General features: G+C 39.2%; 1 protein-coding gene and 1 long non-coding RNA gene across 3 annotated transcripts; one reads left to right on the top strand and one right to left on the bottom strand.

Moving 5' to 3' along the window:
• Nucleotides 1-178: 178 nt before the first annotated feature.
• LOC106090745 (DNA polymerase eta) lies at nt 179-27,537 on the bottom strand. Of its 2 annotated transcripts, XM_013257033.2 has the most exons (5): nt 27,346-27,537; nt 27,220-27,289; nt 26,887-27,154; nt 2,482-2,978; nt 179-2,394 (listed from the first exon to the last, which is right to left on the bottom strand). In XM_013257033.2, exons 1-5 carry the CDS (start codon nt 27,449-27,451, stop codon nt 297-299), a joined length of 3,039 nt encoding a protein of 1,012 aa, XP_013112487.2. In that variant the 5' UTR covers nt 27,452-27,537; the 3' UTR covers nt 179-296. The 2 variants fall into 2 exon arrangements, with proteins under 2 accessions (XP_013112487.2, XP_059220667.1); XM_059364684.1 differs by lacking the exons at nt 26,887-27,154; nt 27,220-27,289; nt 27,346-27,537 and adding an exon at nt 10,186-10,275.
• Nucleotides 16,100-16,831, top strand: LOC106090746 (uncharacterized). The gene is made up of 2 exons (XR_001221888.2): nt 16,100-16,281; nt 16,369-16,831. It is a non-coding gene; the product is annotated as an uncharacterized LOC106090746 (long non-coding RNA).

Here is a 27,537-nt window from a genome sequence, read left to right as displayed (position 1 = left end):
TATAGTTTTATATTTAGAAACCGATATCATGATTATCAAAAATATTAGATACACGAGAATTGCAAAATTGTCACGGACACAATTTCTTAGCAAACTTTTCAAATATAATTTGAAAGCAGAATTTGAAGCAGCAGATTTATAAAATTATGAAAATTAATTCAAAGAGAAACGCAAAAAACAGGATAAAGTGAAACTGTATTTGATAAATTTGATTAATGAAAACGAATGATTTCTGTGCTGAAATTCTTAAAAACTAAAAAACAACAAAGATTATTTATTAAATCATCGTTTCCCAATTATGTATTAGGTTGGGTAAAAAATTGTGTTATGGGCTTTGTAATCGCTTTGGATTTACTTGGCTTAATTACCGTGGAAGAATTCAAATTTTTGCGAGTGCTTTCTGAAATGGATTTTGTAATATCCACAGTGCGGACGTCAAGCTGATTTAATTTCCTCTGCAATTCTTTGGCAAGGTGGAAATCTTTATGCTCCATAATATCACAAGGTTTAATAGGAACTTTGCATATATCACAGATGACAGAACAAAGTGGTGGTGTTTCATTTGAAGATATAGGTGGCTGTAAAAACTTGGTTATGTCTTCTTTAAGTGAGTTATTTTTCTGAGAGTTGTTTTGAGTTGTTGTCATCTTTTTGGATTTTGTTTTTCCTGCCGCCGGCGGTGGCGATTTAGCTGCACAAACTTTAGCTTGTTTTTGTTCTCTAAATTCAACACGTTGCTGCTGACTAAGTTCTTGGGCAAAATGCAGATCTTGATGGGTTTGTATGGAAATAGGGTCATTAAGAATTTTTGCTCCGCATGAGGAGCAGTTTGCGTATTGCAAAAACTTTGTATCAAATACAGGCAAGGCAAATTCAGCATATTCGGATCGATAGTCAAAAGTGCTGCTCTCATTGGATATTTCACAAAATTTTCGTTTACTATTGAGGCTTGTTGATGGTGTGTCATCACTAACATTTTGTATAGTTTCCAAGTCATTTATTAACGCACTTAGTTCATCATTTGAAGATTGAGATGTGGGCTGGTCTTCAATGGCAAACGTCGTAGCTGTAGGTAATAGTTCTTTATTTAATACTTTTATGCTGGTTTCTTGTGTCACGTCATCAGTAGTATTTTGTTGGCTACCAGTTCCAATATTCATTACCATTAGCCTTTTATCGCTGGTTGCCAATTTCTCATTCACAGTTTTCGATGGTGATGAGTTCCTCGTCAAGTCGACTACTTTGTCTGGCAACCGCGGTACGTGCTCATCGTTAAGAAAACCACCTAATTTTTCAGCCTTTTTTTGTTTGGCAACTGTATTATCATTTTTATTTATGGGTAGTTCGTGGCAGTCCTTGCTATCTAAATTTTCATTGGCAGTAATTGATTGCTTCTGGTTTTGACTCTCAGCAGCAATTGACGAAGTTGAGGTTGTTATTTTTTTTGCATTGTTTCCATTTAAAAGTTGCGAGGAAAATGTTTCTTCATATTTTGTTTTTTGTTGTTTTTCATCGTCATGCTCACTTTCGATTAATTTTCGCTTTAAAGCTTTGGCGAACATGCTTTTTAAAAGAGTGGTCTTAGATTCTTTTACTTCACCGACGACAACTGTATTACTGTCTAATATATTTTCCTTTTTATTACAGGAAATATTACCTATAACTTCCCGCTTTTCTGATGCTTGTGGAGGAATCGTATTTTGAGCCTTAGTTGTCTCGTCTCTTTCCATATTTTTGTTGGAAGTTGAAGGTTCTTCTTCTTCTAGATATTTCTTCTTTTTTGCTGCTTGTTTTGCAAACATATCTGTAATGTTCCGCTTTTCTGGTGCCTTTTGAGTCTTAGTTTTTTCATTTTCATTTTCATCCTTATCCATCATCTCATTGGATGTTAAAGGCTCTTCTTCTAGACTTTTCTTCTTTTTTGCTGCTTGCTGCGCAAACATATCTTGAATGTTATTTTGGGAATTAGAAATCGTTTCAAACTTGCCAACACTAATGCCCAAAAACTTTATAGGGTTGTTAAGAACACTTTCGCTGCCAGCGCGAAAGAATTGCTTGGTGTTGGCTTTGATTAAATCTAAACAAGATCTTGCTAAGGCTTCGCTGTCTTGGGAGTTGATTGGTGCTGATCTAGAGCTCATTATTTCCTCCGAATTAAAGTCCTGTGCGAAATTTACAACCATTTGCTTTGCACGTCTGTTATTTTCAACAACATCTTTTTCTAGACGATCATATATTTCGTTTGCCAACTCCAAAAGCCAGTGCTGTAGGGTTTTTAATCCATTTATACTATTGCGCCCCGGAAATTTTTTGCAACATCCAATGCTTTTTGAATAGAAACGGGGCGTTACTGCTTCCAAGTCTATGCCCCGGCAAATATTATAAAGCCATGTCCTGCAAATAAGCGAATACGTATGTATGTATGGAATATAGAATAGTATAACAATACTGAATATGTAATAATACAAATTGGTTCTTTACCCATTTTTTTCGTCGAATTTGTGTTGCAATTCTTTTTCTGTGAATTTCAACATCTGTCCCAAATATCGAATGCCTAGGCGTTGACATACTTCTTCACCGAATTTTGCGCCAAGCCCTTTGATCTTTGATAGCGGTAGACTTGAAAACAAATCATGAATTTGAGCCAGTGGAAGAATTGTTTGTTTGTTTGGTTTATTCATTCCACAAGCGAGCTTGGCTAAAATTTTATTGTGGGCAATACCCGCGGAGCATTCGTACCCAGTTTCCGCATAAACAGCATCTCGAATTTCTTTAGCAATAGAGGATCCAATTAAAAGACGTACATTACTTTGGCGAACGGCAGGTATATCATTTTCTTGAAAGTGACGATAGGAGTCGTCGTTGTCCAATAATGGATTGATATATTTTTTCGTTATAGTAGTGAGATATTCTCCAATAGTAGGAAATCCTACAGCATATGTATTGATTAATTGCTGTGGTTGAAGAACAAAACTGCCCTGGAAATATAAATATATAAATGAATTTGATTTTCTCGGATTTTTTTGCGACTTTACTGTTTCTACTACCAATTGGCTGAAGCAGTTGGTTCAACTTTGTGTCATTTTTGCAAATATAAATGAATTAAACTTTGCCAGCGGAAAATATCTTGTAATTAAGAATTCACGGGATTGACAAATTTATTTTAGTAAAAATTAATTTGAAGATTTATTAAACGAACAGAATTCAAAGGTGGGTTATTTAAGACTGACAAAAAAAAAAACTGAAAAATATTTCTATACACCAATGCAAGGAAAACAAAACGTACTTGATTAAAATAATATATGTATAGGAAAAGCATACTTGATTATAATAATAACTAAACAAGTAAATATCGATTGGAGTATTTCTACAACACCCCCTCTCAATCGATTATTCCAGCATCAACTCGTAGCTTCTGAAATTTATTGGTATCCAAGGATTTGGTAAATAAATCCGCCAACTGTTTTTCTGATCTTATGTGTTCGACCACTATGTTTCCATTCATAATGTTGTCTCTAACAAAATGGTGCTTGATGTCAATATGCTTTGCCCTTTTGCTTTCAAGATTGTTAGACATTCCAATGCAGCCTTTATTATCCTCAAAAATTTTTACTGCATATCCGCTAATTTCCCTTAAATCTTCTAATACACCTCGTATCCACAAAGCTTCTGTACTAGCCATGCTTAGAGCTATGTACTCTGCCTCGGAAGAAGAAGTTGCCACTGTTTGTTGCTTCTTGCTGCACCATGATACTGTACATCCATAGACCTTGAACATGTATCCACTAACAGATTTTCTGTCTGACAAATCTGTGGCCCAATCAGCGTCGGCATATCCAATTACTGGTTCATCAGAGTAGTTTCTAAAATTCAGTTTCATCTTCATTGTACCTTTTAAATATCTCAGTACACGCTTAAGATGTTGCCAGTGAATTTCATTTGGGTTTTCTTGAAATCGACCTAAATATCCAACATGGTAACAAATGCCAGGTCTAGAGCATACCATAATATACATTAAACTCCCTAAAAGTTGCCGATAGGGTAGATTCGGGTTTGTTGGAGATTCACCTTTTTGCAATTGCAAGCCTTTCTCCATGGGAGACTTTACAGGATTACATTCTGTCATCCCAAACTTATTCAGGATTTTGGAAATGCTTGCTTCTTGCGATATGCTTAATTCTTCATTACACAAATCCATATTCATACCTAGAAAATGTTTTAAAGGACCGCAATCTGACATTTCAAAATGTTTTGATAGTTGAGTTTTTAAGTCCATTATTCGATTGATATTATTTCCAACCACCAATACATCGTCAACATATAGTATAAGAATAAGAACACTGGCTTTATCGGTATCCATTTTAAAATACAGGCAATAATCGTGCCTGGATCTTGAAAATCCTAGTGATTGAAGAAACACGTTAAATTTCTCATTCCAGCATTTAGGAGCTTGCTTCAGGCCATACAAAGATTTTTCCAATTTGCACACCAGACCAGGGTCTGCTTTGACGCCGTGGGGAATTTCTATGTATATATCCTCCTTTAAATCTCCATGTAAAAAAGCTGTTTTTACATCTAGTTGGTGAAAGTGATAACCGTGACGAACACCAATGGCTAATGCAATTCTCACAGTTGTTAGCTTAGCAACGGGGGCATAGGTTTCCCAGTAGTCAATGCCATGTTTCTGGAGAAAGCCTTTCGCAACTAATCTTGCCTTATATTTTGTAAGATTCCCATTACAGTCTTCCTTAAGTTTAAAGACCCATTTTGTCTTCAAGATTTTTGCACCTACTGGAGGCTTAACCAAATCCCAGACATGATTTTTCTTCATAGAATTCAATTCGTCATTAACAGCCTGCATCCAGCTATCGGTATCATCTCTATTGAAGATTTCGTTGAAACTTTCGGGTATATTATTTTGAACCACATTCGCCTCATGTCCAGTTATATAGTCCATAAATTTCATTGGAAATTGTTTAATTCTTAGGCTGCGTCTTTTTCCTATATCCGGGTCGTTTTCTTCAGCTGAATTTTGGCTATCATCTTCATCAGACGTTACTTCATTCTGTTCATTCATTTGTGCAATTGGTTCTTCAGATTCCGCTTTGTTGTTTGCACTATTCTCTTCAGCAGACACAGCATCATTACCGTCTTCCCCCTCTTGCTCGTGGATGCTCCAAATTATTTTGGGTTCACTTGATTCATTAACGAGACCTTTGTACGGGAAACAATTTTCGTCGAATTTAACATCTCGAGCCAGTATTACCTTTCTTGCTTGCATATCCCACAGCCTGTATCCATTTGGAGCGTAGCCAATAAAAATTGTTTTCTTGCTTTTCGAATCCAATTTCTTTCGGCATTTATCTGGTATCCAAGCATATGCTTTTGTACCAAAGATTCTTAATTTATCATAATTTGGCTTATTCCCAAACCACTTTTCTGCCGGTGTTACCATTTCATTTAAAGCCCTTGTTGGTATTCTGTTTATAACATACACGGCGGCAAGAGCTGCTTCGTTCCAAAGAAATTTAGGAACTCCACTGTCCAATATCATGGCTCTTATCTTTTCTGTGACGGTTCTATTGAACCTCTCAGATACTCCATTCTGCTGCGGTGTGTATGTAATGGTGGGTTCAACTTGTATTCCTTTTGATTTGTACCATTCTAGCTGTGCTTTAGACAAATATTCGGTACCTTGGTCTATTGTAAGATTTGATATCTTCACATTAGGGAACATTGTCGTCACCATGGCCTCATATTCTTTGAATTTCTGAAAGACTTCTGATTTTTTCTTTATGCAGAAAATCATAGCAAAATGGCTGTAGTCATCTATGAATGAAACAAAATATTTGGAACCATCCCAGGCCACAGGAGTTATTGGCCCACATACGTCAGAATGTATCCTTTCAAGTAATCTTGTTGATCTAGACCTAGTTCCATCAAAAGGTTCACGACACTGTTTTGCCTCAGTACATATATCACAGAACCCCAAAACGTTTGGCTTTATGTTTTCCTTTATCAAATTTTGTTGTAATACGTTTTTCATACCTGATGTTCGGATATGTCCAAGCCTTTTATGCCAAATTTCGAAATTGTTTTGATGACAAATGAAAGCACCATTTTCTTTGTGGGTTAAGGTTAATTCATAAAGATTGCCACGCAAGTATGCCGATGCTATTTCTTCGCCATCTTTAAGAATCATAGCCTTATTCTTAACAAAATTTACCTTAAGTCCGGCCTTAGTCAACTTCCTCACCGACAGCAAATTATCTCTCAATGTTGGGGCATAAAGTACATCTTTCATTGTTATATCTATGCCCTTGTTACTCACACCTTGCACAACACCAACATTCTTAGCTACAATTGACTCATTGTCCTTGGCAACATTAATTTCAACTGGATTATCCAGGCTAGACATTGTGCTAAAAATATCTTTATCTTTTGCTAGATGGTCACTCGCACCAGAATCCAATTTAAAGACAATTTCAGCTTTCTCTGCTCTGGTTCTATTCCTGTACGCCATAAACGCGACTGCTTTCGTATTTGTCTTTGCAGATCGTGCTTCTCTTTGCCAACAGTCTTTAGATTTATGCCCAAACTTGTCGCATTTAAAACATTTTCCATTAAATCGGGGTTTGGCTTTTCGAAAAGCATTCTTCTTACTTGAAAACGCAGCTTTTTCTTCCACATTAGCTTGATCACGATCCAAGAACTTTGCTTCTTCAGAAATGAGTCTCTCTTTCACGATGTTAAATGTCAATTGCCCATTTTCCATATTTTGCATAGCTGTAACCAGGGGGTCATATTTATCGGGCAACGTCAAGAACAGTTGTGCTAAAACGTCACTTTCTTCCACACAAGTTCCGGACAATTTCAGCTTTCGTATTAAATTTTCAAATGCCATTACATGACTTACAATTGAGTCTCCATCATTCATTTTCATCTTGGCCAATTGTTTTCTGATTAGAACTTGATTCGTTACAGACTTCTTCGCGAAAACAGATTGAAGGCTTTGCCACATAGCCTTTGCTGTTTCTTTGTCACGCACAAAACTAATGCAATCCGCATGTAGGAAACTCACTATTCTGTCCATTGCCTTTTTGTCCTTTTTCTTGAACTCAACTTTTTTAGTTGCATCATCTGGAGGGTCGCCGGTGAGAACTTCCAACAGATCCAGAGAGTCCAAATGAATTTTCACTCTAAATTGCCAATCATCAAATCCCTGGCCGTTAAACTGGGGAATTCCATGAACTTCCTTGATTTCGCCCATAACCTCTTGTAATTAAGAATTCACGGGATTGACAAATTTATTTTAGTAAAAATTAATTTGAAGATTTATTAAACGAACAGAATTCAAAGGTGGGTTATTTTTTACTGACTAGAAAAAAAAATATTTCTATACACCAATGCAAGGAAAACAAAACGTACTTGATTAAAATAATATATGTATAGGAAAAGCATACTTGATTAGAATAATAACTAAACAAGTAAATATCGATTGGAGTATTTCTACAACAGAGTATCACACAGGATAGACCTGGGAGCTCCGATCTGTGTGATGTTCATTGTTATCACGAGAAGCTTAACTGCGAGCTACCGGGCGGAGCCACAAGTTGCGGGTAGAGGAATGCGCTATACGGAGTAGCTGCAATTTCAGTCGTGGACAATCAGCGGTATCGAGTGGACAGTCTCAGTGAGAGCCCTGGTGGCACCGGCTCTTGGATAAATACTGAGTGCCTATGGTGCTCGATATGACAAGATGAGTTATTTTCGTCTTTAAATAACCAATGAACATCATGTTCACGCGGTGATCGGTCCTTTGGAGCGGTACGAGCTTGCTCACCTATAAAAGCTAGGCGAAGATCACCAACTTAACATATAGACGTCTGGCTACATCAACAACTAGAAACAGCCAGCTTAGTTTGCTTAAGGACATGTCGATTGGTTGTTTGAAAATGGAGGGACACACTGTGGACCGACGAATGTAAAATTGTATTATATGAAGGAACAGGGTCCAGGTAGACGTCCGCCGGCCTGCCCCATCGATAATATAAATCACAATTTACAAAAATTATAGTCAAAAGTGGTTGGGCAAAATGTTTTACAACTTAGGAGCTAGTAATGCTAAAATCGGCTTCGGACTCGGCATTAAAAAGGAGACCCCTTATCATTGAGCGGTGTGCACTCATTGATATGAGAGAAGTATCCCTGTTTCCTATTGAATTTTGATGGGAAATTTAGTAGTATTAAGTAATGCTGATTTATGCAGACTGAAAAATGCTTCTGGAATTGGTATTCTAAAAAGATAATGACCGAAAACATACTAGTTATTAGGGTGGTTTCAGGTCAAGGGGTTCAGGTTAAGCTGTGACCTGCACAGTCCCATGATCTCAATCCATAGAACATTTATGGGGAGACACTTAAATTATGTTACAGAGGACCGACCGAGCTACGGAACGCAGTTAGTAATGCCTGGCACATAATCCGTTTAAAGCTATCCCTGGATCACCCTTTAAAGAGATGCCTGGATCTTATTGAGACTCCATTCATCATAGATGTGAAGAAATAATTAAAGAAGAGGTTATTACTCTAGGCACAGAAATAATTTAGCTGTGAACACCACACATACTGGAACATTAGGTCCAATTTAGGTGGTGTTCATTGCTGTCGCCAGAAGCCTAGCTGCAAGTTACCGGGCGCGTACGCAGTAGCTGCAGCGGCAGTCGCGGACAAGCAGCAGTATCGAGCAGAGAGTCTCTGTGAGAGGCCGGGCGGCACCGGCTCTTGCACAAATACTGAGTGCCTATGATGCTCGATATGACGCTGGTATGGCGGGTTATGATGCTGATATGGCGGGTTATTGGTGCCTTTAAATAACCAATGGCTATCCTGTTCCCGCGGCGATCGGTCCTTTGGCCCGGAACGAACGTGCTTACCCGCAGGAGCTTGACGTGGATCGCCACCACCACATGAAAATTTGGCTACAACAATAAAAACAATAAGAATTTTCTTTGCAATGGATTTTCGATTTTTGGTTGAAATCTCATCTGACACTTTTAGGTGTGAAGGCTTCAAGGGCTGTTCGTTGGTTGGTTGTACTTAAATTCATTGCGAAAACGCCTTTATGATATAAGTACTACACTAAACAAGCTAGACACCCTGTGTGCTAGTAGTTCTTTTTCCAATGCATGTGTTTGTTTGTTGCAGTGGCAGACTTTTTTCGACGCAACTTCATTAGAGACATGTGCTCTGTGGATCTTTCGGAAGTTGTGTCAATGGATTTGAACGCTAGGCTACGACAGCGGCTCTCACTTTTGCTCCGAGTGTCCAGGTTCGAATCCCGGCCGGGCTTCGGCGAAGATTATTTTCATTTCCCGTTTTTACAACCACATATTGATAAAATTGAAAAAAAATACAAAATATCTCACTTTTTGAGCATGCCTAATATGCATAATACTTTACATATACAGAAAACAAAGGATATAAAAAAGTCAAAGTGCAAATGCAAATTTGTCCATGAACATTCCATAAAGGAACTGGGCCAAACTTCTCACATATCAATAAGTGCTGGCCGATTTAATTTTAAGCTCAATGATAAGGTGTGCCGCAGAGCGACACCTCTTTGGGGAGAAATTTTAAATGGAAAAGTACCTCGCATATGTCGCCAGCATTAGGTTGGCATAACCACAGCTGAAAAATTTTCTGATGGTCCCGCCAGGAATCGAACCAAGGCGTTCAGCATCATAGTTCATGCGTTCATGCTACCTCTGCGCTACGGTGGCATCCATTGTTTTTGATTAAACTCTTATTTTCTTTTACCATTTTTCCATATAAGTGCCACCTTTACTTTTTGCGGCTAGTGGTGTTTGAATATGGTTCCTCACGTTTGTTAGTCAGATGCGCTACCAACTCAGCCAACTTCTTGTTTATAACGTGCGCAGCAAAAGGTAAACATATTCAGTTGGTCTATTTTCAGAACAAACACCATCGTATTTTGCTCCCGTCGGTACTCCTTTTTTTGCTTACTCTCGGAAAGTAGTTATGAGTTTGAGTTTCCTCTTACTCTGTGTGTTTGGGTTGCACTCACACCCAACATATCGTTAATTTTTTATCCCACGCCTTTTTGTTAAATGTGGTCCAGTTCGGATCATATTTGCTTAAAAATCAAAAGCGAATAGAACACACCATTCCGATAATTCACCAAACGCATTATTAATAAACAAGATGAACAGGAAAGGACCCAAAACTTAACATTGCGGCACTCCACTCCACTCCACTTATTTAAGACTGACAAAAAAAAAACTGAAAAATATTTCTATACACCAATGCAAGGAAAACAAAACGTACTTGATTAAAATAATATATGTATAGGAAAAGCATACTTGATTATAATAACTAAACAAGTAAATATCGATTGGAGTATTTCTACAACAAAATATAAATTAATTATTATTTTATTATTTATTTAATTCGAGTTGTTGAAAATTTTTGTATTTTAAATAATTGAATGCAGATGCCACTATTTCACATTCAATGCCTTTGCAAGTATCGATATTACATGTTGTTCTTCATTACTTTAACTAAAATCATGTGGTCAAACCGTCTGAAAACTTCACAAGAGTGAATTGCTTGCTCAGGATTTCCCTGACGTTAACGTGATCAAGTATAATTCAACATTTTTCGAGTCATAGCACATATGCTCAAGGTACGCTCTGGTAAGAGCGTACCTTGATAGAACGCCACGGGATCGAATTACTATTTGTAAACCAAAAAGTAATCTCAAAATAGCTATATTAACTAAATACACTATTAGGTAGAGAGCGAATTGATTTTTTTTAATGAATTAAAAATCATTGCAGTTGAAATTAACGAATTAAATGATATTATAATCAAACACTGTTAGTGGGTAACCCTACAAACATAATGCTTGCAACGTGCAACAGCGACGACATGAGACGATGGTAGAAAGAGACGCTCATACTTTGCAACCGCCTCGCACAAGCGTCACTTAATTTTTTGCATTCCTTTGTCTAGCTTCGTAGAGTTAAGTAGTATTTGTGCAACAGTCAACTTAAGCGATAATAAATCATTTCATTTAATTAGTTATTAGAACTAAAGTGTTTTATTCAACATAAAAGCACAACAATAGTGGCGACGAGGATAGTCGAGAACATACATCAAGGAATTCCACCCCACTAACACCAATAGTGGTGACGAGTATAATAAAAAAAAAAAAAAAATACATCAAGGAATTCCACGCTACCATCAACAATAGTAGTGACAAAGATTTTCGAAAACGGATTATCAAAGTTTTTACGCCACAACGCAATAGTGGTAACAAAAAAATTGTCGGAAGAAATTACACCACTACAACAATAGTGGCATCAGTGCAAATTCAGCTACACACTACAACAACATTGTGGTGTCGGGGAAGCATCGGTAAATTTCAGGAATTTCATCACACCCCAACAGGAATTTCATCACATTCCAATAAGAATTTCACAACATGACCGACGAGAAAATTGTTAATCTGTTGGCAGAACAGCAAAAGGCTATGAATTTGCAAACGCAATTGCTTCAACAACTTGCAGAATTTGTCAAAGGAAATGAAGCATCCACATCAAAGACGAATTCACAAACAAATTCACAAGCAAATTAATGCACGTCGAAAGCTGCACTCATGGAATCATTGGCACACTCAATGACTGACTTTGTGTATGAGCCAGAAAGTGGTCTGATTTTCCAAGCGTGGTACAACCGTTTCGTACATGTGTTCGAAAAGGAAGCGAGTTCTCTAGAGGAACATGACAAAGTGGCTCTTCTCTGGAGAAAGATGTCGAACCAAGTGCACGAACGATTCACCAACTACGTTTTGCCAAAGAAACCTACAGAAATGTCGCTTAGTGATACAGTTGACAGACTCAACAAGCTTTTCAGAAAAACGGAAACTCAAGTCGCACAACGCTACAGGTGCTTACAACTTGCAAAGGTAGACAACGAGGACTTCAAAGAGTATGCAAGTCGCGTCAACTTGCAGTGCGAATTGTTTAAGATGAATGAATTGCAAATCAATCAATTCAAGTGTCTCATCTTTGTGCTAGGACTCAAGTCTAGCAGAGACAATGACATTCGCATACGTCTTCTCAAAATGCTCGATGAGGAAAACGACAGCATGAACTTGGACAAACTGGTAGACGCAACACAAAGGATCCTTGGTCTAAAAGCTGACAACACGCTGATAGAACACCAACCAAAGGTAATATGTGCTGTTAAGAAACCGAAAGCCGATCCAAATCATGCAGACCGAAAACCAAAAACACCTTGCTGGTTTTGCGGAGATTTACACTACGTAAAATACTGCCCTTACCGAGATCACAAGTGCACCAGATGTCATCAGAGAGGCCATAAGGAGGACTATTGCAAAAGTCTAAACACATCACACAACAACAACAAACATTCGAAGAATGCCAAAAAGACGAAAAACAGTTTTCGCACAAAAGCCGTGTACACAACCAAGCAGCTCAGTTTTCAAAAACTCCGTAAGTACGTAAATGCCAATTTCAACAACAAGCCTGTGAAGCTACAAGTGGATACAGCATCAGACATTTCCATCATATCGAAATCAACTTGGGAACAAATCGGTGAACCAGAAGCTCATACCACCACAGACAGCGCTAGTGACGCTAACACTAACAGCATCAAACTTCTCGCAAAGTTCAACGTAGACGTCACTATCAACAACACCACCAAGTCTTTACAATGCTACATCACAGACGTTGATCAACTCAACATCATGGGTATCGACTGGATACAAGCATTTGGACTTTGGGACAAACCAATATCGACGTGGTGTCGTCAAATATCTTTTGATGACGAAGTCGCAGTATTGAAATCAAACTATCCAGTCGTGTTTGACAACTCAACGCTTGGTCTCTGCACCAAGACAAAAGTCAAAATTCAATTACTGCCCAACGCAAGGGAAATTTTCGTTTCAAAACGTCCAGTACCGTATGCGGCAAGAATTGAAATCGAGAATGAACTGGACAGGCTACAAAAGGCAAACATAATCACACCTGTGGACTCTTCAAGGTATGCAGCTCCAATAGTAGTGAGCAAACGGAACGGAAAGATTCGAATTTGCGCAGATTACTCAACTGGTCTAAATTCGATCGTCGAGCCAAATCAATATCCGTTACCTACCCCGGAGGAAATACTTTCGGATTGCCACAACGCTTCTATTTTCAGTCATCTTGATCTATCAGACGCCTATCTTCAAGTGGAGGTCGAAGACGATAGTAAGGAGCTTCTTACTATTAACACCCACAAGGGTCTCTATAGATTCAATCGTTTGGCCCCGGGCATCAAATCAGCACCAGGGGCATTCCAGCGAATAATGGATCAACTTTGCAGTGGCATTGAAGGCGCAAAAGCATACATTGAAGATATCATGCTAGCCAGTAAGTCAATTTCTGATCACATTACTAATCTCAATTTGCTTTTACAGAGAATTCAAGAATTTGGTTTCAAACTCAAATTTGAAAAATGCCAATTTTTCAAAAACCAAATTACATATCTGGGACAGGTTATTGACAGAGAGGGAATTCGACCAGATTCCAACAAGATCAGCGCCATACAAAACTTGAAGGTACCCCAGAATATCACCGAAGTTCGAAGTCTATTAGGTTCCATCAACCATTACGGTAAATTTGTCAACAACGTGAGGAATTTACGCAAACCTCTTGATGACCTACTGAAGAAAGACCAGAAGTTTCAATGGACTCCAGAATGTCAAAATTCATTGGACGAGTTCAAGAAGATTCTTTCATCGCCTCTTCTTTTAACTCATTACAACCCTGACTTACCAATACATGTTGCAGCCGACGCTTCTTCGCATGGTATTGGTGCAGTGATATACCACACATTCCCGACCGGTGACATGAAGGCAATTCATCACATTTTAAGATCTCTCACACCGGCAGAGAGGAACTACAGCCAAATAGAAAAGGAAGGTTTAGCTCTAATCTTCGCGGTACAACGGTTCCATAAGATGTTATTTGGGCGCAAGTTTTTCTTGCACACAGATCATAAGCCCCTACTAACGATCTTCGGCTCAAAAAAGGGAATCCCGGTGTATACCGCAAACCGACTTCAACGTTGGGCTTTGATTCTTTTGGCATACGACTTTGACATCTCATACACCAACACTAAAGACTTTGGTCATGCAGACGTTCTTTCCAGACTCATCAGTGACCATGAGAAACCATCCGATGACTACATCGTGGCCTCCGTATCATTCGAGAAAGATGTACGACATGAACTAACTGAGAGTATGGCAGCAATTCCAGTTTCGTTCGAGATTATAGCCAGCGCTACAGCCAAAGACGATGTTATACAACATGTCATCAAATATCTCAAAACTGGTTGGCCAGAAAGAGTAAGAACATTGACCCTGCCGTCATTCCTTTCTTCAACCGCAAGGAATCGCTCGCGATGGTAGATGGCTGTCTAATGTTCAACACAAGGATCGTGGTTCCAGGCATATTTCACCAGAAAGTTCTCAAACAACTTCACAGAGGACACTTGTCTACCAAAAGGAGCAAATCGATAGCACGAAGTTACGTGTATTGGCCAAACATTGACAAACATATTGAGGAATATGTTCGAAAATGTCTAAACTGTCAAAAAGCAGCAAAAAGTCCTGTAAAGACCAATCTTTGCTCTTGGCCAATTACGTCTCGCCCTCTTGAGAGGATACACATCGATTACGCCGGTCCTGTCAAGAACAAATATTTCCTGGTAATCATCGACTCATATTCGAAATATCCAGCGATATATGAAACATCAACAATTACGTCATTCGCAACCATAAGGATACTTACCGAATATTGTGCTTTGTTCGGTAATCCAGAACAAATTGTTTCAGACAATGGCACCCAGTTTTGCTCTGAACAGTTTCAAACATGGTGCAAAGAAAGAGCGATCGTACATACAAGAACAGTGAGATTTCACCCCAGCTCTAATGGACAAGCAGAACGTTTCGTCGACACGCTTAAACGCGCATTAAAAAAGTTCGAAGGGGAAGAAACTACCAAAGCGCTTCAAACGTTCTTAGAAGTATATCGTTCAACGCCAAATCCTAACACACCTGATTCGAAGACTCCAGCCGAGACCTTCATTGGCAGAAAAATGAGAGCAGTCTTTGATGCTATCTTGAAACCAACTCCAAGCCAACCGAAATTCAATGAACAAATGGAGAAGGAATACAACAGGAAGCACGGTACACGTCCTAGATCTTTCAACCACGGAGATCTAGTCTACGCCAAAAACTTCAAAGGCAACAAAAGTTCTTGGGTTCCTGGAGAAGTCATCGAAAGAATTGGTAAGGTAGTCTACAATACACTAATCGAAGTAGGAAACAGAAAAATACTCGTTAGAGCACATGCCAATCAACTGCGTTCAAGAGATGCAGGCACATCCAACAACGAAACCTCTTCGTCAGTATTACCACTGGACCTTCTACTGGAAGAATTCAACATATCACCTATACAGCCGAATGAAGATTTTGCTACACCACCATCTTCACCAAATTGGGCACCGCAACGTATAGTTACCAGAAGACAACCTGTAGATCCAATATCACGCTCCCCGCTTCAGATTTCAGAAGGGAGATGTTAGGGGGTAACCCTACAAACATAATGCTTGCAACGTGCAACAGCGACGACATGAGACGATGGTAGAAAGAGACGCTCATACTTTGCAACCGCCTCGCACAAGCGTCACTTAATTTTTTGCATTCCTTTGTCTAGCTTCGTAGAGTTAAGTAGTATTTGTGCAACAGTCAACTTAAGCGATAATAAATCATTTCATTTAATTAGTTATTAGAACTAAAGTGTTTTATTCAACATTAAAGCACAACAAACACATTAAAAGGGATTAAATAACGTAGCATTATTTCAATCCCATGACAGCCGGTTGTATGTACCGGATTGACACGGTTGAGTCCTTCAACAAAATGAATCCAATAAAGGAAAATAAAAAAAATCCTTTATTATCATACAATATAAATGGCTTTAAAAATAAAAATTTGTATACACACTTTTTTAATTACAACACATCATTTGAAGTCGTTATACTTTTGGAAGAGAAAGCAGATAATGTCAAAATACATTTCCCTGGTTTTCATCTACATTTTATATTCACCAAGAAAGTTAGTCGATTTGGAAGAGGCATTGGAGGCATGATATTGGCTGTTCAGAAATCGTTAGCGAAGAAAGGAGTGCGGTGAGTATTTGAAATTCAAAATATCGTAATGAACGTCAATTTAACAATTGGTCAGGAACAAATAACCCTTATACCTTCCTATTTAAGAAGCGCAAATTGGGAAAACGATTTCTACATGTATGGTTTAGAGGAAGTTAACCCAATACTTATTGGAGATATAAACGGAAGGATTGGAGAGATCCATCAAATCTTAGTATCCAACCACATGGATAATTGCCCATCAAAGTTTGAAGATCCATGGACAAAGAGACTAACTCCAAAGGACAAATATACATAAACCATTGTTATGACTTCAATATGGCTATACTTAACGGACAAACCAAAGGAAACGAGGAGGGCAACTTTACACTCATCAACACAATAGAGCAATCGGTTGTTGATTTATGTGTTGTTCCGTTCAATATCCTTAAGCTTATTAGAAGTTTTATTGTAAGCGGAAAATATTGGTCGCATGATTTACCAATTGTCTTAAACCTAGAAATGGCGGGCGATGAAATTTTTTACCGAAATGTTTGTGGAAAGTTGAGAATAAATCGAATTACCAAAGGAATCTCAATTCAAATATTCGGGAGCAAGTACAACATTGTACAGGTATCACTACTTACTAATATCACCACAAATGCAATACAACCTAACTCACGCACAAGTTTTTACGCCAAAATGCAGGTGGTTTAATACCAGATGCCACTGGGCTCGTAAACAAAAATTTTTTCATTTAAGAATGTAAGGAAAATCCAAGGATTTGCTTGATAACGATGCATATATAGGAGCAAAACGAAAATTCGCTGAAATATGCAAAACAGCAAAACATATGTACGTGGAAAATTTAGGTTGTAGTAGCCTCAACAAGTAACGGTTAAAAGTGGTAGAAGATTGCCAAAGAGATAAATGACCAGGAGTTCAGAATAGGAAATGCCATTTACTGCGGTAACGTTTCGAGATTACTTTATTAACCTCTTGAATCCAACACAATTTGCGCCAATATGCACCACCAATGGTCAAAAATTACCCTTTGGACAAATAAATTGGATTGGATGATATAAAAATATGCTCTCTAAGGTTAAATTAGGGAAGGCACTGGAAGAGGACAGAATCAGTTAAGAATTTCATGTAAATGATACAGATGCCTTGCCGAGTAGATGAAAGTATGATAAAAACTATAATTTTTCCGATACACAAAAAGGAAAACATAGATTAACCAGCTAACCACAGGGCAATCTCCTTCATGAACACAGCAGCAAAAATACTAATGGGAACTCTGAACGACAGGTTGATTAATTGGATAGTGGAAAGAAAGCTTATGGTAGAATATCAATCACGCTTCCGAAAGATCAACTCAACGGCAGATAGTATGTATAACTTAGCGTCAATAGTGAACATAAAGCTATGCCTTCTTCGTAGACTTTAGGGCAGCATTCGAAAGGCCCTAATATATAAGTTATTCTCACTGGGTGTATCTTTCAAATTTACGACAATGATTGAAAGTGTGTATGGGAATACCAAATCAGCAGTTTGAAACGGAGAAGAACTCTCGGAATATTTAACTATAACGTCGGGCATAAAATAAGGCTGCCTCTTGTCGCCATTGTTATTTACGCGCTATATAAACGATCTGCATGACTGCATTGAAGTAGGCGTGAATATTAACGGCTTGAACATAAGAATCCTAATGTACTCGGATGATATAGTCATTACGGCAGATGAAGTACTCGTACTCCAGAATAAGATCCACAAATTGGAAGATTTTAGATGAGTTATTTGGAACATAGATGTAAACATTGACAAAACTAAAGTAATGGTTTTCATAAAAGGAGGTAGATTGTCGTGCAGAGAAAAATGGCTCTTAAAAAGAAGCGAAATAGAAGTTGTCTCAGAATTAAATTATCTTGGAGCATTTTTTTTTAAAAACATATTCAAAACCGCACATTACAGGCAAAAAATTGCAAATGAAATGGAAGATTTTTCATGCAGTTTGTAGATCAATTCAGAAATAGGCTGCACAAGTGTGGGGGCATTGTCAATTTGACCAAGTAGACAAGTCTCAGCGGTTATTTTTAAAAAGCATACTAGAACTGCCACAATGATGACAAGAATGATTACCAAACTTTCTCCCTGAAATCTTAATATAGAAAAATCTGTTTTGGGCAAAAGCTCGTAGACAAGTATCACTGCTTGCGGCAGAATCAGCCAGATGTATATGGGAATAAACAGGGAAGTCAACGAACATGAAACATTGAAGGCTACCGCGGCACAGAGGTTAGCTTTCAGCGGTGGTTATCCCCTTACTAATGCTGGCTACATTTGTGAGGTATCCTGCCATGATAAAACTTCTCTACCAAGTACTGTCAACTCACTCTCGAACCCCGGTTGAACGGATGACAAGACCTCAGTCACTTTTGGTGACGTTACTGTTGTTTTTGTTGTTGTAGCAGTTTATTGTGTTCTATCTTTCGTCTGCTTGATTCTGTTGAAAGTCAAGACCCAGGAACTCTGCGACTAAGATGGGGTGCGTCCACAGGGATCTGGGTCTGAGTCGAGTGGGTCTGGCCGGCAGTTAAACAGGTGACGTGTATCGTGCGGTCCCTGGTTACAATCGGGACATACATCTTGCACGTCGGCAACAATCCTAGCTCTGTGGGAATTGAGGCGGTTGCACCTGCCGGAACGTAATTGAGCCAAAACTAATCTGGTTTGCTGGGGGAGGTCGATTTCTTCGGGTGCAATGCCAATTACCGCATCTGCTACCGTGTCTACATGAATGTTGTTTAGACCCGTTTAATATGCCGCTTTATCTAGAGGTTCTCTCTTGTAGCGCTGAACCTCACGCTCTAGATCATGTAGATCTACCTTAAGGCTTCTGGGAGGTGGGTATCTATCCACAAGATGATGATTTGGATGACTTTTTGCGATAACAGCCCAAAAGGTATTGCTTGGACAGCATGTAGTTATGTCTTCGCTTTGTCTCCTGATGGAGGTGGTCCACATAAGAACTGAGGAGACAGCCCGTCGCAGTTCGGAGGGCGGCATTCTGACATTCTGGCAGTGGCGGACAATCAGCGGTATCGAGCGGAGAGTCTAAGTGAGAGGCTGGGCGACACCGACTCTTGCACAAATACTGAGTGCCTATAATGCTTGATATGGCAGGCAAGACGAGTTTCTGGTACGAGTGAGTATTAGTGTTTTTCAAAGAAATTAAGTGAGTGTAAATAAAGAGAACAAGTAAAAACGTGCTAAGTTCGGCTAGGCCGAATCTTATATACCCTCTACCATGGATCAAATTTGTCGAGTTCTTTTCCCGGTATCTCTGTTGTGCTGTTTCAAGCTACAGACCGATTCAGACCATATTTGACAGTTATATTGAAGGTTATGGGAGAAACCTTACTTTACTTTTATTTTTAATGGCTATGACAGAATATTTGTTCCACTAGCCGAACGTAGAATAGCGTTCCAAGCGCCTCGATCTTCTGCGCTCATTCTAAAATCTCTGACATCAAGTTTCGAGGTGTCTCCCACAACTTGATCTTTCCATCGGGCTTTTGGTCTTCCCGGTTTGCGTGTACCACCGTGTTTGCCTTCAAAAAGACTTCATTGGTAGAGCTTCTTCATCCATTCTGACAACATGACCGATCCAACGCAGCCGTTGTATTTTGATGCGTGAAACTATGCTATCGTCGTCATACAGCTCGTGGTTGATACGTCGCTTATATTCTCCGTTAACGCAAACTGGTCCATATATTTTACGAAGAATCTTGCTCTTAAATACTCCAAGCACTGCGTCATCTGCTTTCACAAGTACCCATGCTTCAGAACCATATAACAGCACGGGTAGTATCAGTGTCTTGTAAAGTGTAGCCTTCGTCTGTCAAGAGGTGGCCTTGTTTCTAATCTGCTTACTTAGTCCAAAGTAGCATCTGTTTGCCTGTATTATTCTTCGCTTTATCTCAAAACTGGTGTCATTCGTTTCGGTTACGGCGGTAGGTAGATAAAGTTACTGACTATCTCAAAGTTGTGATTCCCAACTTTCTCCATGTTCTTCATCTCCTCTGTTGTGCAAGGCTTTTTGGGAGTGGAAACCATCCATTTCGTCTTATCTCCATTTACTGCCAGACCCATTTTCACTGACTCTCTTTCGATTCTTTCAAAGGCTGCAGTTACTAATTCCGGTGACCGACCTATATCGATATCGTCGGCATAGGCACCTTCCAATAACCAAGCGAACATCAGCGTCTGTTCCCAGGTTAGGGTCGGCTCGAGGCGAACGTCAGATCTGGAAGTAAGCGGATCGCGACAACGATGGACTCATGTGCGATCCCACAAAACCCATGCTGTTGGGACGGTGATCCAGAAGCTCACCCCGGAAAACTATGAGAAACAAAGGAATAGGAAATAACGGACCCCCCTAACGTTGACAACATGTAGCCACAATCCACATAAAGGCTAAAGTCTTCAACAGCAGCCTTATTAGTGATCATGCCCCGACGGAAGAAAGACGAGCAGACCAAGGATATTATCTACGAGCGCCTACAGAGAGAATATGACTACTGATATGAACCCATGATATTAAAATCGTTTTTGGAGATTTTAATGCGAAAATAGAAAAGGAAGACACCTTTGGTCCAATAGTCGGAAAGCTTAGCCTCCACGAGATAACGTTCGTTATTGTTTGAGGCTGATATATTTCGCCGCGGCAAAAAACAAAAGCTCTATAGAAGTAGCAACTGGCGAAACCATAGTCATTATAGAAATTGTTTCCGAAAAAATTGAGACGACTAGTATTGATGGTGAGAAAAATAAATTACGTGTGACGTAGGTTCTATATGCGACGAATTTTATTGGTAATATATTATGTGTAAAGCAATTTGCCAAAACTGGCCATGATGTCTTTTTCAAGGATAAGATTTGTTTCATAAATAACGGAAATCATAACATGGGCGTGGCAGATGCCAATGGTGATATGTATATATATTACGAAAACCTGACGTTATCAAGAAAGTTTTGGAATATAATCCAAATATGGTGGATAATATCGAAATTGTGGACTGCGAATCAAAGAAATTTGTGATGTGTGTGTCAAAGGAAAAAGTACAAGATTGTCTGTCCCAAAACAGTCAATATCTAAGTCAAATACTCATTATCCATACAGACGTTTATGGCCCCATGCAAACGTGTACACCAGCAGGAAAAATATTATTGGTTACATTCATTGATGATTTCTCTGGGTTCACCATAATAAGCTAATTGTCTCATAAATCTGGAGTCGAACCAATGTTTAAAGATTTTGTCAATCTCTGTCGTACACAATTTAGTCGAGTCTCTAAAGGTGTAGCTACATATAAAATGAAACTCTGCAAGCAAAACCTACAAAAGCGACGCTCAAACGTTAAACAATTTTCAAATCTATATATTTGTGCATTTAAATGCATATATTTTTGCATTTGAATAATGATAACGGTATTTTTGTCACTTTTTACCTGTCACATAAATGACCTTGTTTTAAGTAATTTCGAGGTAAGTGTAATTAATACCATTGTTTGAAAGTGAGCTGGAAGTCTCAATTTAAATCCGATTTTAATGCAATTTGGAACAGAATCATATTAGACGCCTACACATGTATGCCAACTTGCGTCCATATCCGACCATATTTGGATATAGCTGTCGTATAGACCGATCTCCTGATTTTGGGTCTGAAGCTCATAAAAGCCGCATTTATAATCCGATTCCTCTTTATCTTGGGCCCGTAATGGGCGGTTCGCTGAAATTTAGAACAGAGATTTGTGTTAAATATGGTCCAGGTCAGACATTTTTTATATAGCTGCCCTATAGACCGGATCTGCGATTAAAAGTATAAAGAATATGCCCAAATTGTACTTAATACCCGACATCAACGAAATTTGAAACTGTGATTTGTTTTTGAAAATTCAAAACCCTTGACCGATATAGTCTAAATTGGAACTTAATATGATATGGATGTATAAATGTATAACAATTTCGCGAATAAAATTTTTGCGTTATAAATATTGCTTTTTATCGAATTTAAGCCTGGCCGATCTTAACGTGTTTTTCTCACTTGTAATCGGATATTTGGAGCGGACTGAAGTGGCTGAAACTGGGCCGATCCGCTCCCTTCGTCCCAAATATAAGAAATCCGTAATCTTCTTCCAAAGTCGTTCAATTAAAATCCTATATTTTGAAATCGACCCATACTTTGGGTGTCTCCAAATTTGGATATGGCCTTCGTACTTTACTTCCAAACGCCTTTTATTTGCGTCCCATATTGTCCCAGATACACATATGGGTTAATTAGTGACCACTGTAATTCCAAAGACTAAATATTTCCCTTTGGCGGTTTGCTCGAGGGTGGGGCGCCCCTCAGATAATTAGCCATACTTTGAAACTGCTGATGCGTACTTTACTTCCAAATATAAAACGTTTCATTATGACTATTACTTACATATTTTTTGCAATTATTGCTTGATTTAGGTACTTGTGTCTGGCGAAAATAATGTAAGTGCCCTTCGCTGTCACAGAATTTATCTACCAAAATTATAATGGCACTTACATAAAAATTGTTTTTGTTGTAAAATCATAACGGCTTGGATTATTGACACAAAATTTTAACAAAAAGTAGAAACAGGCGTCAGCTATCGTTTGCTACGAAAAACGGAGAATAATACATTATATAGAACGCTAATTGGACATATTCCTTATATATCCGTTATCACCAGACCTGAAATTTCAGCCGCTGTAAGCATTTTGGCACAAATAGTTTAATACAGCTTACTAAAAACGATTGCGCTCAATGCAAACGTATATTGAAATACTTGAAAACCACTTCAAACTATAAACTTAGACTGAGCAACCACAACAATAAAAAAAATTAATTGGATACGCTGATGCTAATTGGGAGGAAGAAAAATCAGATAGAAAATCGAACAGTGGGCGAGTGTTATATTATAATGGAGGCACCAAAAGTTGGACATGCCAAAAACAATCACTTGTAACAACGTTAACCTACGAATCCGAATATATATTAATATCTGAAGCGGCTAGGGAAATCAAATGGATAAGACAATTGCTTGAACATATGGGCGAACCGGTTGGTGCTCCATCTCAACTCTATAATGACAACCAAAGTTATTTTGCGACTTGCAAACGACGACAAAGACAAATCATATGGATGTTAAATATACAATGACATAGGATTTGTCTAAGAAAGGGCTAATAAAATGCATCTATTGTCCTACCGACGAAATGACAGTAGATCTCTTGACTAAGCCACTACCACCAGTCAAACACATTTATTTTTGTGCCAAATGCAATTTGAGGCGAATGAGGAGGAGTGTCGGATACTGAACATTCACTTTGAATTTTAATATAATAATTTATAACATAGTAGCTTTAATTTTCTTCTGACTGTGTTTGACAAATAACTTTTTCAGTTTTAATTCTTATAAAATTTTCTAATCAAACAATGGATTATAAATTTTCAATACGGACAGTCGTCACAATTAACCGTGTACGAATGGCATACGTGCGCCAAGTCACGTGAGGCTTTGGGCCCCGACGGAATCTCTAACCTGGTGATAAAGAATCTAGACCTACCTGGACCTTACAACCGTCCTCAACATGTCTTTGAACACTCTTAAAGTACCCGAAGGCATTCGACAGGGCAGCCATGCGAATCTTGTTGAAGACATCGCCAACACGTCCCTCCAACCGGACTTGAAACGCTGGGTCACGAATTATTTGTGTAGCGACCACACACACTGAAGCCTTGAAAAAACCCGAGAAGGGGGAGAGTCGTACAGACCCATCTCCCTTCTCTCACAACTATCCAAGACACTCATCCCGAGCCTTGTTGGAGAACTTCCATTCGCCGAGTATCGCATGGAATTCGAAGACTGCATAGTACAACAACTGCTTTGCATGCCATCACCCCACACATTTGCCGTGGCTTCAATCAGCCCAGGCCATGTGATAGGACGGTCCTCGTGGCACTGGACCTATCGAAGGCATTCGACGCAGTCAGCCATGCCAAACTATTGAGTTGCCCAAAAATTAATTGCGGATTTTTTAAAAGAAAGTAAATGCATTTTTAATAAAACTTAGAATGAACTTTAATCAAATATACTTTTTTTACTCTTTTTTTCTAAAGCAAGCTAAAAGTAACATCTGATAACTGACAGAAGAAAGAATGCAATTACAAAGTCACAAGCCGTTGAAAAAATTTGTCAACGCCGACTATATGAAAAATCCGCAATTACTTTTTGGGCAACCTAATATTTAAGGACATTGCCAACATGTCGCCACTCATTAGGGATAAGAAGTCGAAACACCGTAGAGTAAAACAGGAAGTTCCTTTAGGCAGTGTGATATCTCTGGCACTATTTAACCTCTACCTTTCGTATCCCAAAATAGTTGATGTCACATTTGACAGCTCTTACACATTGTCCCGACATGACACACCAATTTGCGATAAAGTCAAAAGTAGTAACAAGGTCTTCAAGTCACTTGCCGGCAGCACTTGGGGTGCTGACAGAGAAACCTTTTTGACCACGTACGAAGCAATCGGCCGGTCAGTGAAAAGTTATGGAACGCCAGTGTGGTCTCCTCAGCTATGTGACACGCAGTGGAGTAATATTCAGATCTATCAGAATGCCACTCTTCGAACTGCAACGGGCTGCCTCTTCTGTTCCCACGTGGACCACCTCCATCAGGAGACTAAAGTTCTACCGATGGTGTCCATCATTGGGAAGGGCTGCCGCCGCAGGGTATAACACGTACAACAGACTGCTTTGCTTCATCACCGCACACATTTGCCTCGGCTTCAATCAGCCCAATCACGGTCCTCGTGGCACTGGACCTATCGAAGGCATTCGACACGGTACACCATGTCAAACTATTTGAGGACATCGCCAACTCGTCCCTCCAGCCAGTCCTAAAACACTGGGCAGTAAATTATCTTTGTGGTCGCCAGTCCCTTGTGGGTGATATCTGCTCCATTCTACTTTTTTCACTTAACCAACAGGGGACGTCACCTATATATGCAGTGCATTGCGTTGGCAATTAGGAAAGTTAACGGTTGGAGGGTGGAAGAGTTTTTATTGATATTGGTCTTAAAATTCTGAACGTCAATATCGATGGGAAAGACATTAGCTTTGGCACGAAGACGCTGTTCGTAAAGAAACTTTTCGTGTCTAAGTACTCTGGCGCATGAAGTTCTTACCTGTTTACGCAGCATTTCGGTATTGGCATGTTTGTTCAGACGCCAAGTCCTAAATACATCCTCTTTTGTCCGGAAAATCCTCTAAGATTGTAGTAATTGAGTCTGAAAGGGAGTCAAAGCCTCTCAAGGAAACCTGCCTTTCCAAGTTTGGACTTCTATATATAAATCCGAAGTACGTGTTCCAATCCTAAATTTAACCTAAATGGAATTAAATTCCGGATCTTGTGAGACCAAGTGTTGCTGCATATGGCACACTATATCATTACGTACATATAGCACAGGGCCTCTGTGGGTGATGAAAAGAGATAGTGTGATACCGTGGAACGTGAAAATTTTGTTGATCAGAATCCTCACCCACCTGGGTTTCACATAAAGCAAGGACATCAGGTCGATGACGACATAGAGATCGTATCACGGACGATTGTACGATCATGGCAACAGGCCCCCGACCCATTGATTACTTCTGCGAAGTTCGAACGTCTACCTCAACGAACTTCTCTCATATTTCCCTTCAAGAGATCTGAAGATATCTGCCACCAAATCTTCAGCCACATTGTTCACTACAAATACGCGTGAGGTAAATACTGAGCGGATTCCGACCATCAAGTGTCTCAAAATACTTAGCTTCACATTTGACAGCTCTTATACATTCTCCCCGCATGCTACACAATTTGCGATAAAGTCCAAAGGAGAAACAAGGTCCTTAAGTCACTTGCCGGCAGCACTTGAGGTGTTGACAAGAAACCTTGTTGACCACGTCCAAAGCATTTGTACCTGAAGAAATTGATCTCCCCGGGCAAACCAGAGTAGTTCTGGCTCAATTACGTTCCGGCAGATGCAGCCGCCTCAACTCCTACAGTGTCCAAGCAATACCTTCTGGGTTGTTATCGCAGGGACTATCCGAAACATCATCTTGAGAATATCTATCTTTAGCACAGAAGCGTTAAGGTGGATCTATCTAATTGTTCTAGACCAAGAGGATCAGCGTTACTAGAGAGAACCTCTAGAACAAGCGGGTCTAGACAAGATTCATGCAGACACGGTAGCAGATGCGGTGAATTGCAACCGGGTGAATGAGGTCCTTGGAGAACGACCGCCTCCCATTGTACCTGAAGAAATTGCCCGATCATTCCACTATCCTCAAGCTGTGAACTCGCCATATAGCTCACAGTTAAGCTTCTCGTTCTACCGAAGAACAGTCCACTGATTGGAACTCAAAGTTCCAGCCTGTGTGGAGCTCTTAGTTATCCCGTGGCGGGCATAATATAGATTTACATAAGATCCTCGTACATTGCAATTGACACAACAATGGCAATCTTGTCTTGCAGTTCATGTTGAGAAAAAGTAATATTTTATAATATCAAAAAGATAAGACTTACATCATTCATAGCCACATGACGTTTATTAACTAAATCGGTTATGTCTAGGTAGGCTTCATCCACAGATGCTCTTTCAAGCAGGGGAGTAAAACGTTGCAACACATTTGCTACGTCCTTGCCAGCCTCACGATATTTGGCCAAATCTGCTTTTTCTCGAATATTAGGCACCTTCACCAACTGAATTTCTGGGCACTGTGCTTTTGCTTCATCACCTCTCATATGGCGGGTTACCCCTTTAGCACGAGCAGCATAATTTACTGCAATTATACTTGTAGCGGATTTCAAATATTGTAGTATATAATATAATGCTGAATAATTTTTTAAGTAGCTTACCCTCCTCCGCGCCAGGCATTGTATTGCACAACAGCCATGGGTTTACCCTTCAAATTGGGATCCAGTTTTTCTGTAAGCATGATGAGCAGATAGGTAGGATTATAGTAATTCCATCGGTTCACCTACCTTCTACTTGGCAATAAAAGCAATCCATGTCTACAAGCAGTATAATGCGATCGTATTTGTTCGACATTGGAATGGAATGTTTTGAAGAAGTACTGTTTGTGGCCATAGTGCTGATTTCATTGATTAAATTTAAATATAATTTTTACGAATTACAAAAATAGTGCTGAGCTTATTGTTGTATACATGCCATAA

The sequence above is a fragment of the Stomoxys calcitrans genome, chromosome 3, assembly GCF_963082655.1.
Source record: "Stomoxys calcitrans chromosome 3, idStoCalc2.1, whole genome shotgun sequence".
NCBI classification, from domain to species: Eukaryota; Metazoa; Arthropoda; class Insecta; order Diptera; family Muscidae; genus Stomoxys; species Stomoxys calcitrans.
The sequence above is the reverse complement of the archived record's forward strand: the minus strand, read 5'-3'. Positions and strand labels throughout refer to the sequence as shown.

Bases quoted from the DNA above. Each gene is read 5' to 3' on its own strand.
- LOC106090745 (XM_013257033.2), bottom strand. From the start codon at position 27,451: ATGGCCACAAACAGTACTTCTTCAAAACATTCCATTCCAATGTCGAAC. The intron at 27,155-27,219 runs GTAAGCTACTTA...ATCCGCTACAAG, and splicing joins AATGCCTGGCGCGGAGGAGG to TATAATTGCAGTAAATTATG. The intron at 2,395-2,481 runs GTAAAGAACCAA...GCTTATTTGCAG, and splicing joins AAATTCGACGAAAAAAATGG to GACATGGCTTTATAATATTT.